At 53.2% G+C, this 15,222-nt stretch overlaps 1 protein-coding gene across 1 annotated transcript; it reads left to right on the top strand.

Annotated features, from left to right (window-relative positions):
- The first annotated feature begins 7,855 nt into the window (after positions 1-7,855).
- Positions 7,856-14,872, top strand: FABP3 (fatty acid binding protein 3). Its single transcript, XM_036255986.1, has 4 exons — positions 7,856-8,013; positions 11,148-11,320; positions 13,155-13,256; positions 14,592-14,872. The coding sequence occupies exons 1-4, from the start codon at positions 7,941-7,943 to the stop codon at positions 14,643-14,645; spliced, it is 402 nt and encodes a 133-aa protein (XP_036111879.1). The 5' UTR covers positions 7,856-7,940; the 3' UTR covers positions 14,646-14,872.
- Positions 14,873-15,222: the final 350 nt, after the last annotated feature.

Below are 15,222 nucleotides of genomic sequence, written 5' to 3' on the forward strand. Positions count from 1 at the left end.
CAAGTGACTTTTTCCTTTTCCTACCTAGTGTCTCTGTTTACTACAGAGCCCAGGATGCTTCCCCCCTCCGACTCCCAGCCAATCCCCAGATTCCAGGCCCCTGAAACAGCTCAGGCCAGGCTAACAGCCTTGGCTCGGTACCTGCTTCTGGAACACACCTGGCCGCTGAGGCCATGATCCAGTCCCTGCCAGGCCCCCTGCCATGGATTGCCAACTCTCCTCACACACCGGTTACCTGTCCGTACCAAACAGCCCCATCCGGCCTCCTGCAGAGCCTGAATCGTCTAGAATCTTGAGCAGGCTGCCCCTGAATGAAATGCACTCTGGGGAGTGACCACTGAGCCCCTGGGTCTAATTATACTCTACTCAACCTAAAACTACTTGTATTCTTGCACAGGTGACATTTTCATGTGATAGAGCAGTAGTTTGGGGAATGAGCCAGAGGCAGCCCCAGGTCTGGGATCTGGTTTGATTACTTCCTGGAACAGCCCTGTCCCCAAAGAGGTCTACCACTGAGAGCGCCTTTGGAGGTTCTAGCAGGGGAGCCCAGCCACCCACACACCCTTGACCAAACAGCGGTCCTCTCCTCTGGTGGGGAAGGTCGTCCTCTTCACACATGGAGTGGTGAGGAAGGAAGGGGACACCCGCCTAGGCAGCCAGATCAGCTGAATCAACGCTGGCGATCAATGGGGTGACAGATGTCGCAGCCAGATCACCCTCACATCCTGAGAGCTACCACTGAGATTCAGGCTACACCTATGTGCCCAGAAAGGCCGTTCTTGCTTGGGTCTGAGGCAGGATGGAAAGAAGTCAGGAAAATTCCTTGGCAAGCGGAATGGGGAAACTGAGACAGACAGCTGAACACACTGACTGAGCAATTAACAGCCAGATACAGAAGGTCACCAGCGTGGAAAGCCCCGGGTGCCAACAAGGGGCAAAACTGGCATCAGATCTCTCCCAGGGTGGCCTTTCCTGCCCTAGCATATCCCTCACTGATCATGCAGTTGGGACCTTCCCTGACCTTTCTTCCCTAGGGATACCATCTAGGCCTCCTCTGTATTTCAGCTCCAGGCCCAGAAAAGCAGCCAAATTAGACAGGTGACGCCAGGACCAGCTGCAATAACTAACGACCCCCTGCCCTAGCACTGACCAGTCAGTGGAGACCACGACCCTGAAAGGGCACACCTGGAAGACCTGACGAATATTCTATTCAGATCTCCAGACCTCCCTTAAACTCTGACTTTAAAAAGCCCCGAAAGGAGCCCTGGCCGGTTTGGCTCAGCGGTTAGAGTGTCAGCCCTTGGACCAGAGAGACCGAGGTTCGGTTCCGCTAAGGGCATGTGCCTCGGTTGCAGTTTGTCCCCGACCCCGGGTGGGGTTGTGTGGGTGGCAACCAGTCGATGTTTCTCTCTCTCTCTTCCCCCCTCTCTCCCTCCAGCTCTATCTGGAGATAAATGCAAAAAAAAAATGTCCTTGGGTGAGGATAAAAAAAAAAAACCTCAAAGGGAGCCTGGCCAGTGTGGCTCAGTAGTTGAGCATCAACCCACCAAGACGTCACCAGTTGGATTCTCAGTAAAGGCACATGTCCAGGTTGGAGCCCTACCCCTGTTAGCTCTAACTTCCATATTACTGCCCCAAGCCTCTTAAATCTTTACTTTCATATTGATGCCCCAAGCCTCTTATGGTTTAACCTTGCCCTAAGCCTCTCATTCCAGGAAACCAAAACCCATCACTCCAGTCAGGAGGAATGGAATGATGGAACCACCCTAACCCATGCAAAACTGCAACAGGTCGCTGGACAAGTAAAACAAGTTTCAAGACCAGCCCCGACCAATCAAGACCTCAGGAGACCCCAGCCCCGACCAATCAAGACCTCGGGAGACCCCAGCCCCGACCAATCAAGACCTCAGGAGACCCCAGCCCCGACCAATCAAGGACAACCAAGACTCCTCGGCTGAACGACCACCCCCTCAGCCCTTAATTTAAAAACCCTCAGTCTGGACGCACCGGTTGCCATTTTCTCCTTAGAGGTAGCCTGGCAGGTCTTTCCCTCAATAAACCTGTGCTCTTCTGGTTACTCAGCGCCACCTTGTTCTTTCAATCCCCAGTGCGGGGCATGCAGGGGGCGGCCCATCGACGTTCTCTCTCATCCGTGTTTCTATCTCTTTCTCCTTCCTTCCTCTCTCTCCAAAAATCAATAAAGAAAAAACCCTCAAAAGGAAGGGCCCAGTGCATGCCCTCCCTCCCCTTCCCTTTCCCCTCCTCTTCCCCCACGGCGTGCATCTTCTAAGTTCTAAAGGACCCCAAGAGATTTGCAACCAGCAACCTGGGGGAGCAGTGCGTTAACTACTAACCCCCTGAACCTGTCCACAAGGCCCTTCTTTCTGACTTCCCGTGAGCCGACAGCAGCCCCGCATGGCTCACCACGTCCCTGTTTCCAGGGAGCCAAAGCAGCCGGCCTGGGCTCTCCCGTGTGGCTCCTACCCTAAGCCCTTCCTGTTCCCCTGCCCCAGCTTTAATCAATGTACTCTCAAAATCACTGGCGCTCCTGCTGTGAAGACTTCCCTGCGCGGAGCCAAGAACTCACACACCACTGGCCGGCCCCAGGCAGACCTGTTCGGGCCCGCTTCCCTTTCGGGTAACAGGACTACTTGGGGCCCCACTACACACTGAAATACCCCAGTCTTGTGGCCCATGTGGATAGAGTGAAAAAGAGGACACGGGACAGGGTACTCTGGCAGGAGGAGAGCTGGGGAGAGGGGCAGAAATCTGAGGGAACACTGAGGAGGACAGGCGGCTTTCTTTCTCCGGAGGGATTCGCCACTCCACAGATCCGTGCCAGGCCCCACACGGGGCCCTGTGGACACAGCGCAGAGCCACGCGGACGGTCCTGGTGTGACAGACAGGCTCTGACACAGAGGACCCATGGAGGCAGGATAAGTGCTAAGATAAGGAAGGCGGGGCTTCCTGGAGGAAGGGACAGTGAAGCTGAGAAGTGACGAAGCGTAGGGCCTGTGGAGGAAGAGTCTTCTAGGCCAACAGCAAGTGAGAAACACGGTGCCCCTTCAAGGTACTAGCCGGGTGGAGTCACTGCAGTGTGGGGAGCTTCGAGGTGGGCGGAGGCCGGAGCCACAGGGCCATGGGGCAAGGGACAGTGGTGGTGCTGAGGGCCGTGGGCAACCAGCGAGGAAGGCTGAGAAGAGAAACTGTCTTGGTACAGCACTCCCAGGCTTACCCCACCTTATCTTCCCAGAGTCCTTGGGAGGTCAGCTGGTTTTTTTGCAGATAAAGAAATTGAGACCCAGAGAGACTGACTTGCCCAAAGACACAGCTGGTATGTAAGTAACAGAGGCAGAATTTGAACCCAAATAAGTCTCCCCCCAAAGGCCCTGGAGCTAGACAAGTGGATAGATCCCCTCATTCATTCATTCATTCATTCATTCAACATTCATTCATGCTTACTATCTTCTTGGAGCAGGATTTCTGCAATAACGAGTCAATGAAAGATAAGGCAAGGCTAAAGAGTTTAGGCTTTATTGTGACAGCAACAAGTAGGACAGTGAGTTTCTAGGTTTCCTGGAGGCAGAGGTGACTGACTGCCCCTCCGCTCTGAGTTCTCTCTCTTTCTGGGGCAGGGAGAGCCATTGTTTCCTTCCCTGGCGCGTTCTGCCACAGGCAGCAGCTTCTCAGAAGCAAACCGGTGTTGAGTACACCTTTATCTTTAGCCATCTTTTGTTCTCTGACTCACAGTATCTAGAACTCTTGAGGAACAAGGAAGCGATTTCCTGATGGCAGAAAGAACACTCCATTCCACCCACTGTGACTGCAATCCCCCTGCACTGTGAGCTGAAGGAGGGGTGGCCAGAAAAGGGGTTCTCTGGACAGTAACCTCACAGGGTGATCTGACCATAAATTCCAAACTGGGCAGGTGATGTGGGTAGTCAGGCCCCACGCCTATAACTTCTTTAGTAAAATTGCCACAAGCAATCTCCATTGAAATCTTGCTTCCAGGCATATCTTCTATTTGGCTCAAATTTTTGTAAAAATTCTTGCCCTGGCCGGTTTGGTTCAGCGGTTAGAGCGTCGGTCTGCGGTCCTGAGAGACCTGGGTTCGGTTCCCGCTAAGGGCGCGTACCTCGGTTGCAGTTTGTCCCCAGCCCTGGTCGGTTGTGCGGGTGGCAGCCACTCGATGTGTTCCTTCACATCGATGTTTCTCTCTCTCTCTCTCTGTTCCTCTCTCCCTCCCACTCTACCTGAACAAAAAATGGAAAAATGTCCTCGAGTGAGGATAAAAAAAAAAAAAAATTCTCTGCATGTTTGGATGTTTCTTACGTGACAGAGGGCAGGGGCCGCGGCTCTGCTGTTTACAGTGGATCCCCACTGACCCTGCAGCACAGGAGGTGCTCAATCAAGGTTGGTGGAATGGATGAATTATTTAAAGGGAGAGAACGGGAGAGATGAAGACACTTCTCTGCAGTATCTGAAGGCCTCGGAGGAGATATACTTGGCTCCTTCTTGTGTACCTCTGGGACATATGCCCTAGCAAGGAAACCCAAAAGGGAGAAGGGGGGGCATTCATTGAGTATTAGTGTATGTTAGGCTTTCCATATGGTATCTCTTTTCATCCTCATAACAACCTAGAGAAGTAGATGGCCTTCCTCCATCTGGGAAGATAAGAAACTCAGAACAGGGAAGGGACTTGCCTGGGTCTCTAGCTAGTAAGTGGCAGGCTGAGGATTTAGAACCAGGCCTCTTTCCAAAGATACTGCTTCTGAATGTACCATGCACCAAGGGAGGGCTTGGAGGGTGTGGAGAAACCTGATGATTCTGTGGCAGGCAGAGACACAGAGCCCCACCACCATTGTCAGCCAGAGAGAGCAATTCCCAGTTGCAGTACTTGGGTGTGAGGTGGGTGGGGGTGGTCAGCATTCACAGACTTAGGTCCAAAGGGTCAAAGTGGGTCTCTATGTCCCTGGATCAGTGGAGCCCCCAGCTCAGCTCCTTTGGCCTCTACCTCTAGCATCTCTCCCTGTGTTAGCAGTACATCCCCAGTGGAGGGAACAGCTGAAGATGCTGAGTAGGCCTCCCTCTCCCCCCTCCCTATGGCCCCATGGATCACCCGGTGCTGCAGTCCCATCTCATTGGCTCTCTCCTGGTTACTCATCTCTCCTCTTTCCCATCTTCCCAGCCTGTGGTTGCCGTGGAAACAGAGAACAGTGATATCACCATAGGGCGAGGTCCAGGGAGATGCTGCTCTTGGCAGGGATTGGTCCTGCTGCCTGCCAGATGTTATATCCACATCTGGACCTGCCAAGGGCAAGAAATGGGACAGGGCTCATATTCCCTTCCCTTGCCCCTCTCTCCCCAGATGTAGTGAGCACAACAGGGCAAGGAGGATGCAGGTGATTGGAGGGATGAGGAGAAGACTGTACACACTTAGGAAGATGAGAACCAGGAGGAAAGACAGGGTGCAGCTTAGGAGTCAACTTGGGTGACTCAGGTCTGAGTGTGGTAGAGAGGAGGAGGATAAGGCAGCGAGAATCTTGGGTCTCAGGTTTGTCTAGAGTTCCCCAAAGCACCATGCTATTCAACGTAGGCAGGGCCCAAAAGAGAGAGCAAAAGACTTTCTGGCAGTATCCCCCTTGACCCATCCCAGAGATCTCTATCGCTTCTTCCTCACAGCTGCAGCCATCTCTAATCCTGTCTCAGAAGTAAGAAAATTGAGGATTACAGAAGCAAAGCAATCTGCCTTGGGTGGCCCAGCAGGTGAGGGGCAGAGCTGCGACCAGGTCTTAGGACTTCCCGTACTATCCATGGAGATAATAACAGCAGCAACAGGAGTGAACATAATTTATTAATTTATTACCAGGCTCAGCATTTTAAATGTTATCTCATTTGATCGCCAAACACCTCTGGGGGATAAATACTGTCATTACCTCCATTTTCAAGATGCAATGGAGACTTAGAGTAGCTTAATTGTCCACCGCTACACAGCTAGAACCTAATAGAATCGGAATTGGAACTCAGATCTACCTGCCATCCTCAGATCTTCACCACTGCATTATAAAGACCTTGTAGGAAGACAGCTCTGGTCCCTGGGTCTCCAGCCACTCAGTCTTTGAGAGGAGGCCCTGTGTCTAAAGGCTGTGACCTTGAGTTAGAAATCATCCCACTCCCCTCCTCCCCCCGGGCACCTGCTCCAGCAGTGAGGTCACCAGGGCTCCATGCCCAGCCCTGAAGCTTGTCCCTGCAGCTTTGGCAGAAATAGACCCCTCAGTCTTCTGGCAAGTGGACCTATCCAAAATAACCAAGACCTTGGTGGGGAGAGGGCTCTTCCTCCCTGGCCTCCTTTCCAGTCAGGGAAATGGAGGCAGGGGCAGGTGTTCTCCACTTCCATATGGAGAAACAGAGGCCCAGCAAGGGGTCTGCCACACTGTAAGTGTGTGGCAGAGCTGGTAGGAGCCCAGGGCTACTGGGCCTACAGCTCCTGCATGCCCCCTGGGGGGTCCTTTGCTGGCTGAAATTCAGCTGGGCACCACTCCCTTATGCAGGACTTCTTATCAGGAATTTGCTTACACCTTACTTCCTCTAGGAAGTCTCCCCTGAGCCCCTAGACCAGACCAGGCCAGGCCTCCCCTTAAAGCCACCAGCTGGTTTTGTGCCTGCCCACCCAAAGGTGAGCTATGTGAGCATGTGTCTTATTCATGTTGACTCTCCAGAGCCTGGCCCAGGGCCTCGCACAAAGTAGGTGGTTTAAGAACTGAAATGAATGGCTCCTCTAAGCTTTGGTTTGCTCATCTGTAAAACTGGATAATAATAAAAGTGCGACAATGTACTTAATGCCCTCAGCATCAGTGAACATCAATCCAACGCAAGTCTGATTATTAGTGCTGTGTGAACTGCCAAGTGTCAACCACGCAGCAGTCTCCTTAAAGGTGACCGCCAGCTTGTGCGTGAGGAGGGGTTAGACAACGGGACGCAGGTGGGAGCTGCAGCAGTCAGGCAGGTGAGGAACAGACTTTCTGGAGGATGAGGGGGGAAGAACCGCAGCAAATGCCCAGAGCTGTGCGTAGAGGTCAGAAAAGCCTGCGCTTGGGCAGGAGTTTGGGGAGTTGGACAGCTGGGCGGAAAGGCGCGCGCAGCAGACATTCCTCAGGGAGGGGAGAGCACGTGTGGGGCGGGCATGGTGGTAGGGTCAAGCCAGAGCAAGGGGGAAGGGGGGCACAAGGGCCACTCAGTCACCGACGGTGCCCCTGGTTACCCTCCCCGCCATCAGACAGTGGGGAGTGACCGGAGAACGCGGATTCTGGAGCCAGCTAGACCAGGATGCAATCTGGGCTCCAATTCACCCTCTTATTTCTTGCGACCTTGTCATTTCCCCTCTTAGTCTCCTCACCTGTAAAATGAGTACCAAGATGCCTGAGCCGCGAAGTCAGCAAGAGCTTTCCCGGCGTCGGCATCAGACCAAGGTCGAATTAGTTTCCCCTCTCCTCTAATCTCTCATCTCTGTTGTAACTCCAAACTAGGGAGGAACTGGGGGATGGAAGACGTATGGGGCTTGCGTCCCGGCTCGCGGGCACCGTGCCCCCAACGGCTTCCTTCTCAGATTCCAAAGAAGGCCTTGAGGCCAGGGAAGAAAGCCAGTCCTGCCAGCCCGGGGCAGGGACTCAGGGGCCAGGCACCCGCGCTGACGCAGGCTAGCCTGGCACCACTGGCTGCACCCTCCGCTGCGGCTGGGGGCTGGGCGGCCAAGCCCCTGGAGGGTGAGCGACCAGCCTGGGGCTTCCTATTTCGGGAGGGGTTAGGGGGGGATGGACCACGCCTCGTCACGTGATGCAGGAGCTATTTAAAGCGGCAGCGCGGGCTGGAAGCCACCGGTCCCGGAGTCCTTACACGCCAGCTTTGTCGCTTATTCTTCTCCAGCCTAACCCAGCCTCACCATGGTGGACGCCTTCGCAGGCACCTGGAAGTTAGTGGATAGCAAGAATTTCGATGACTACATGAAGTCAATCGGTGAGCAGAGGGCTCGAGATGCTGGACTGGGGAGGGGCAGGCCGCATGCCCAGCCGGGCGCAGCGATCCCGCCCTGGCTGGCACCCTGCACACCTACTGCATCCCTTCTGGCCAAGGTTGGAGCGTAAGGGGACGCGAAGGTGGCAGCCTGGGCTAGGGCATGCGAGGCCTATTGGGAGGGGGCTTTCATGGTCTGAACCTGGTGAGAGGGGACTCCCAGAGAGGCTGACTCAAGAAGGCAGTTGTGCCCATCGATGTGGGGGTTGAGAGGTGCTTTTTAGGAAGAGGCGTCTATATCCTGGAGGGTTTGGATAAAAAGAGAGCATTGATCCAAGAAGATGGGAGGCTCGTTAGGGGAGGAAAAGAATAGAAACACGGGTGGTTTAGAAATTGGAAATGTGAACACAAAGAGACTGGTGTGGATAGGGAGTGTATTGTGACCCACAGAAGGAATTCCCCGGAGGGGGGAGATGGAAGAGTGGGTAACCCCTGTGATGGGATGTGAAAAAAAAAGATGATAGGTGCCCACACGGTTAGCAGCAACCCCTGCTTCTCCATGTTGGGTTAGGGAAAGGATTTCCCCCGGTGGATGCCCTTTCTCACCGACCAGTCTGTGTGTGACCTTGTCCTGCAGTGGTGTGTAACCAGGCATTCATTACTATCAGTGAGCCTAGTGGTAAGGTAGGGCAAGAGCTCCCAACATCTGCTGCAACCAAAAGCTCCACCATTGGGTGCGGAGGGGCCCAGTGGATAAAGCCGTTGGACTTCCTGAGTGCAGCAAAGGGTCCTGGAACAAGGCCAAGGTTTGTTAAAGGCTGGGAGGTTCTTTGGTCTAAAGGGTGTGGTATTGGGATACAGAAGGGTAAAAATTCAAAGACTCTTATAGGTGAGGTTCTTGGAAAACCTCATACCTTGCTTAATTCAACAGACAGGGAAACTGAGACCCAGGGACAGTAGAAATTTGTCATAAAAATTCCACAGCAGAGCAGAAAATCTAGATTTCTAGATCTGCAATCCTGATCAGTTCCTGTATGGGCCCTGTGGGTGGGAGTGGTTGGAAATTCTTACCTAGTGATTGACCTCAGCCCTTCCTCCCCTGTATGTGCTCCCGTGGGGGCTGTGATACCACAACCTGAAGTCCTCAGCTATGAGATTATCTTACATCTCCAGGCTGGGACAGGGGAAACTGGAATGTTGAGCATGGTCAAGCTGTATGACAGGTACCCAAAGAAGGGGAAAGCTCCAATCCAGGCACCTCTCACCTCTGTTTCTAACCTTTTCCTGAAATAGGGACCACAAGTGTTCACTCTTGAGGCCTACCTTACGCTGGGCACTGTGTCCAGTGACTCCTGGGCAGCTTTGGCGCAAGTTGGAATGCCAGGGTTAGTTCCTCCCCGCAAGCCTCCCACAGCAGACATTCCAACTGCAGACCTACCTGGTCCCTGAAGTGAGCGGCAACATACTTACCACCATTGCTCCCTTATTTTGCCCCAGCCTGGGCTAGGGAGCCAAGTCCATCCAACCTGCTTTGCTTGTACTGAAAGGCTGAGCCCCATGGGGGAGAAAAGTCCCTCCTCCGTTCTCTCAGTAAAATACTTCAGCTTCATTTCTAAGTAGAATCGACATCTTCCCAAATCTCCTAATTCTGTCAGCTGTTTCATTCTGTGTCTCCTCGCTTAGTCCCTCCCTCACTCTCCAGAGGACTTCTTCCTTAAAGACATCACCTCTCCAGGTGGGTCCTAGGCAAACAGAACTCCCTATGCAGTAAGGCCCAGCTCTCTGCTCAGTGGAACTGGCCTGACTCACTCTCACAACAGGGGATGAGGCCAAAGTCCCTCACCGGCCTGCAGGGTGGGCCAGCTGCAGAGGCTGCCTGTGCCCATTGTTTTAGACCAAGGGTTCTCAGGGGGCAAAGGCGGTACCAGTGATCACAGACACACATCACAGGAGGCAGAATGGCCCAGGAACAGCAAATAGTTTTGGAGCCGATTCAAATCTGGGTCACTCACTCACTCTGACTCTGGGCAAGTCACGTCAGTCTCCAAACCTCTTCTGTGAAATGGGGGTAATAAAACCCACTGTTCAGGGCTGTCAGGAGCATTTAGAGTATAATAACCCATGGAAGGCACAGGGTAAGTACTTAGCTGCCAACAAGCACTATGTAGCCAGGCATGTTTGGGGATTTTACACACACTACCTCACCACACTGGCTGTTCTGCCCCACCCCTGCCCTGGAGGACAGCTCAGCATAAGCTGCTGGGGGCAGAAGGCCAGGCAGTTATGAGGGGAGGCTGCAGGCAAAAGGACAGATTACAGGAACACACCTTAGACTTGGCCCGAGAGCTTTGTTCCACACTCTTACAGGACACTTTGGGCTTTGCCCAGCACCCAGGGAAGCCATGCTTGGGTGTCCTCAATAGGCCTTAGACTAGGAGCCTGGAGACCTGGGTTCGAGTCCTGACTGCGCTAACTTTTTAGGCCTCTCCTAACTGTACAAGGAGACAGACACACCCTCTGGAACCTCCTAGATCTGGGATAAAAGACTTTGAAAATGTCTTGTTGCCGTATATGGGAGACAAAAGCACCAGTGCATCTCAGGGTAGATACTTCCAAAGGTGGGAATGCTCCTATCCCAAAGCCCTGGAAGGCAAAGTCCACACTTCCTCCTTCACCTGTGCCTTGGAAGGGAGCCCCGGGCTCCAGCCTGAGAGGCGCTATGAGCTGAGCAGTTAAGTGAGCTCTGCAAGTCAGTTCAGATTTGTGACCCTGGGTTTCAACTCTATCTCAATTTTTGCATCTTTAGAGTGGAGGTTATAAATCAACCTTTTGGGAAGACTGGAAGGATTGAATGAGATAACACATGTACAGTTCTTACCATACAGAAAGTACTTACCTTATTCTAATCTTAGCTCTGCCACCGACTTGCTGTGGAGTGCCTGTCCCTTAAGTTCTCATCTGTCTAATGGGATCAAGTGTCTCTTTACCATGTAAAAATGAGTAAAAAACATGGCCATGCAGTCTTGGAAAGTTCTCCTCTTCCCTTTCCCACATCCAGCCCGAGTTGCTCATTGAGCTCCTTGTGTGCTGCCTCTCTGCTCCAGCTCATATACTCATACCCTTCCCTCTGCCCTCAGGTGTGGGTTTTGCTACCAGGCAGGTGGCCAATATGACCAAGCCTACCACAATCATCGAAATCAATGGGGACACTATCACCATAAAAACACAAAGCACCTTCAAGAACACGGAGGTCAGCTTCAAGCTAGGGGTGGAGTTTGATGAGACAACGGCAGATGACAGGAAGGTCAAGGTGAGTCAAGGAAGGGGGCATGGGGAATGGAGGATGTTGAGACTCTGAAGAGGAATAAGCCAGCAGTCTTGCACCCTATTATTATACCCTGAGGGGTAGGCTATCATGGGGGACTGAAATAAACAAGGACCATAACGCCTATACAGTGCTGGAATGATCCAGAGTTAAATGCACGTTAGTCCTGTCCTCTTGGTTTTCTCCTCCATACTTGGGAGTGGGCAGCACAGAGCCAGGATGTTTCCTGACCTCAGTGTCTACTCCAGCTTCAGCTGGGTGACCTTGTGAATGGCATGCAATGGCTCTGGGTTTCTTTCCCCTCCCATAGATGGAGGAGTGGTGTGTGGCCATAGCTATCTCCTCAAGTGCTTTAGGAATGATGCCCAGAAGTCAAGGCCCTCCACTGAGTTAGCAGGTCATCCTGGCCTCCAGTGGCAAGGGAGGCAGCTGGGGACAAGAACTGAGACCTACTCAGACGTCACCTCTTCCCCAACTTCCACCTGCCTGCCTGGTTTGGCCAATGACCCTGAGCAAATATTTCCAATGCTGCCAGTCCACTGGCAGGACAAGCCATGACCTGGACAGGCATAGTCTTGAGTGTTTGCAGTGTCTTCAGACCAAGCCTTAGGCCACACCCTCAGGGCTGTCACCTTGTGGTGGCTCTTTCTTGGCAGCTTGCCTTGGGCATCCTCTGGCTAGGCATGGCAGAGAGAGAACGCAGGGGCTTTGACTTCCACAGGCTGTCCTTACAGCAGTATCCCTCCACCAGACTCTACTATTTAGCCCCCCAGCTCTTTCTCCTTCCTCACAGCTGCCCCCAGGAAGGACATGGGAGGGTATGGTCTCTTCCCTGTGGAGGAAGCTAGAGCCCAGCTCAGGATCACACACCCCTACCATATGCCTGTACCTCCTTGGACTAGCCCACCTTCTTGAGGGGCAAGAACCCCAACTAAACACAACAGTTCTCTGGGATGCCTGGCTAAAAATAATTTGCTGAGTGGGCAAAAACTAAGGGAATGGGAATGAAGAGTCAGGTGGTGGTAAGGCTGCATCACCCGCCCCCAAGCCCCAAACACATACACATCCTCTGCAGTTTCTTCTGCTGAACTCTGCTCAGTCAGGGTCCCTTAGCCTGGCTTAGACCCCCAAATTCCTAGAGTGACCTGGGAGAGTGGCCAAGTAAGAACCAGCTGATGCAGGCTGGTAGCACCCAGAAGACTAAGTGGGCATTTGGCCAGGGCTGTGGAACACTCCAAGGGCACCCAGTCCCAGGACCTGGCAGTGGCTGCCCACTTGTCAGCTGAAGGCATCACATGATGTGGACCAAGAAGAGGGGTAGGAATACAGGGCAGAAAGTCTAGTTTTCCAACACCCCCTCCCCAAAAGGGTCTTTTAGATATTATGTGTGATCACCACTAGACTGAGTCTCAGGACTCCTCCTCCTCACCAGTCTTTCCCAAGATAAAGGTTGGTACATGCCACTTATATCTTAGTGGCACTGGGCTGTGGCACCATCTAGAGTATGGGATAAATGCCCATCTTGAACACTGGTGGTGCTTCTCAGAGCCAGGCTGTCGGGCTCCACCACACTGCCTGCCTCTTCCTACTTGCCCAACACCCGAAGACCTCCCCCAGCCAGGCAATAGTGGAGCAGAGGCTGGAGGTGAGCCAGACATCCTGCAGGGTTAGGCTGGAGGTAGTCCACCTGAGCTCTGGGCCTAGCACCATCATTAGTTTGGGCCAGAGGCTGAGTCCTCTGTGGCCCAGAGACCAGACTACGTGCTGTTCTTCAACCCTGGCTCAGATCACAGCTCAGGCCTCTACCCTGTTTCCACAGTCCATTGTGACGCTGGATGGAGGCAAACTTGTCCATGTGCAGAAATGGGACGGGCAAGAAACAACACTTGTGCGGGAGCTCATTGACGGAAAACTCATCCTGGTAAGACGGACAGCTCTGGAGCCTTGCCCAGTTGGTTACTAGTGCTGCCCCTTCGGCCACACCTGTTGTAAAAAGCCAAGGTCCCTGGCAGTGCTGGAAGCTGGGATGATGAAGGGTGGAGAACAGGTTGGATGGTGTTGGGTGGGAATTTTCTGTTTAGTGCTTTGAACTCACATCCCAGGCCTAGGTTCAAATCTCAGCTAAGGCTGTGTGACTTTGGCCAAGTCACCTTCAAGTCCAACTGTAAAAATAGGCACTAATAACACCAAACCTGTAGGGCTGCTGGGAAGTCTGAATGAGACAGTGGACACAGCACGAAGCATCGTGGGAGGAGACAGCAGGGGCTCCACAGCCTTTGTTCCGTGTGTTGCTGCCTTGCCCCCACCTGGAGAGGCAGGAAAACAGCGCCAGATCCGACCCCGTCCTCAGAAAGGCTCCCACCTCCTCCCACAGCATTCCCTTTCCTCTCCTCCCCGGGACTGCACTGCCACATGTAAAGCCTGTGGGCATTCCCAGGCTGGTGACTTGGGCACCGACTGCCAGCGCAGTCCTTCCTCATTCCAGCCCCACCTCCTCAGTGCTTTTCACCCCTGGCCTACTGCAAGCACCTGACACAGACTGGGTAGGAAGTGCCAGGTAGACTTGACCGAACACCCCCAGACCCAAGGGCAGAGACAGCAGCCACCGTGGGTCTCCACCTCCTAATTCCATAGGGCCTCAGCTTGTCACTCAGCATCTTCACAGCAGACCTTGGGTGAGTGTAACCTGCTCACTGCATTACTGCATTCACAAGAGCAGGGATCCCTGCAGAGCAAGAATGGGGTGCCTACCTTTGGTAGAAATGTGATACGCAGGCCAGAATACTCACTGGGCCAGCTGTGGTGAGACCATGGGCCTGGCTCTGCAGTGCCTAGCTGGAGGGCAGTGGCTCAGGTCTCTGGCCCTGGGACTACCCCCAAGTCAGGGAAGGAAAGGAGGCTGGTGGCCTAGCACAGTCCTTCCCTGTGAGTCTCAGGATATTTGTATTCACCTACCAGAGCCAACTTAGGCATTAAGGGTGAAGGAAGAATGGTGCATGGGAAAGAGAAACACTCTGGGGTCTTAACCAAATTACTTCCTCTCTCAAAACTCATTTTCCCAAATCTCTAAAAGAGGTAACTGAAGGGCCTGGTGTATTAGAAAAAAAACAGACATGTGAAGTGGTTGGTACAGAGTAGGCAGTCAGTAAATGAAGATCAGTAGGATGAAGGCAGAGGGGCTTGCCCATCAGAACGGAGCACTTCCAACATGCTTGTTCCCTCACCCCTGACCTAATCGGACTCTCTTTCCTTCCAGACACTCACCCATGGCAGTGCGGTTTGTACTCGCACTTACGAGAAGGAGGCATGACCTGCCCGCCTCGTCACTGACTGCCCCTCCGCCAACTGGTTACCCCTGGACTCAGCACCAAATTGCCTCATTTTTTCCTCTGGCGTTTTGTATAAATCCACCTTGGTTAGGGAACTTCTTCTGGGATCAGGTGCACCCCTGGATCCGGTTTCAGTTCCCATGTGTTTGGTTTTTTTTTTAACTGCCTTCAAAGAGTGCTCTGAGGTCAATAAAGCAGAGCAAAGCCACCCAGTTGCGTTTTTACCTTTGGTGACATGACTCCGGGAGCCTGTTTCCCTGTCAGACAGTAGGCAGCAACGCCTGCCTGAAGGTCCCTCAGAAAGAAGCGCTGGATGAGACTGAAATGGACAGTCTCAGGGACAGTGGTCGCTGCCCACCTTCCATGTACAATAATGCAACAGCTGTACTACCCCTTGCTTTACTTCCTCTCCATGGCCACACGAGCTAGTGCAACCTGGAATAATCAGTGTCAGGGCTTCCCTAGGCTTGGCCACTGAACGTCCTTGGGTCTGCACAGTTGCTCTTCTCTGTGCAATGCTGTGGTCTCTCTCTTCCAGAATGCAGGCTCAGGACAAAG

Source organism: Molossus molossus, unplaced genomic scaffold, assembly GCF_014108415.1.
Source record: "Molossus molossus isolate mMolMol1 unplaced genomic scaffold, mMolMol1.p scaffold_m16_p_12, whole genome shotgun sequence".
NCBI lineage: Eukaryota > Metazoa > Chordata > Mammalia > Chiroptera > Molossidae > Molossus > Molossus molossus.

Bases quoted from the DNA above. Each gene is read 5' to 3' on its own strand.
- FABP3 (XM_036255986.1), top strand. From the start codon at position 7,941: ATGGTGGACGCCTTCGCAGGCACCTGGAAGTTAGTGGATAGCAAGAAT. The intron at 8,014-11,147 runs GTGAGCAGAGGG...CTCTGCCCTCAG, and splicing joins TGACTACATGAAGTCAATCG to GTGTGGGTTTTGCTACCAGG. The intron at 11,321-13,154 runs GTGAGTCAAGGA...CTGTTTCCACAG, and splicing joins CAGATGACAGGAAGGTCAAG to TCCATTGTGACGCTGGATGG.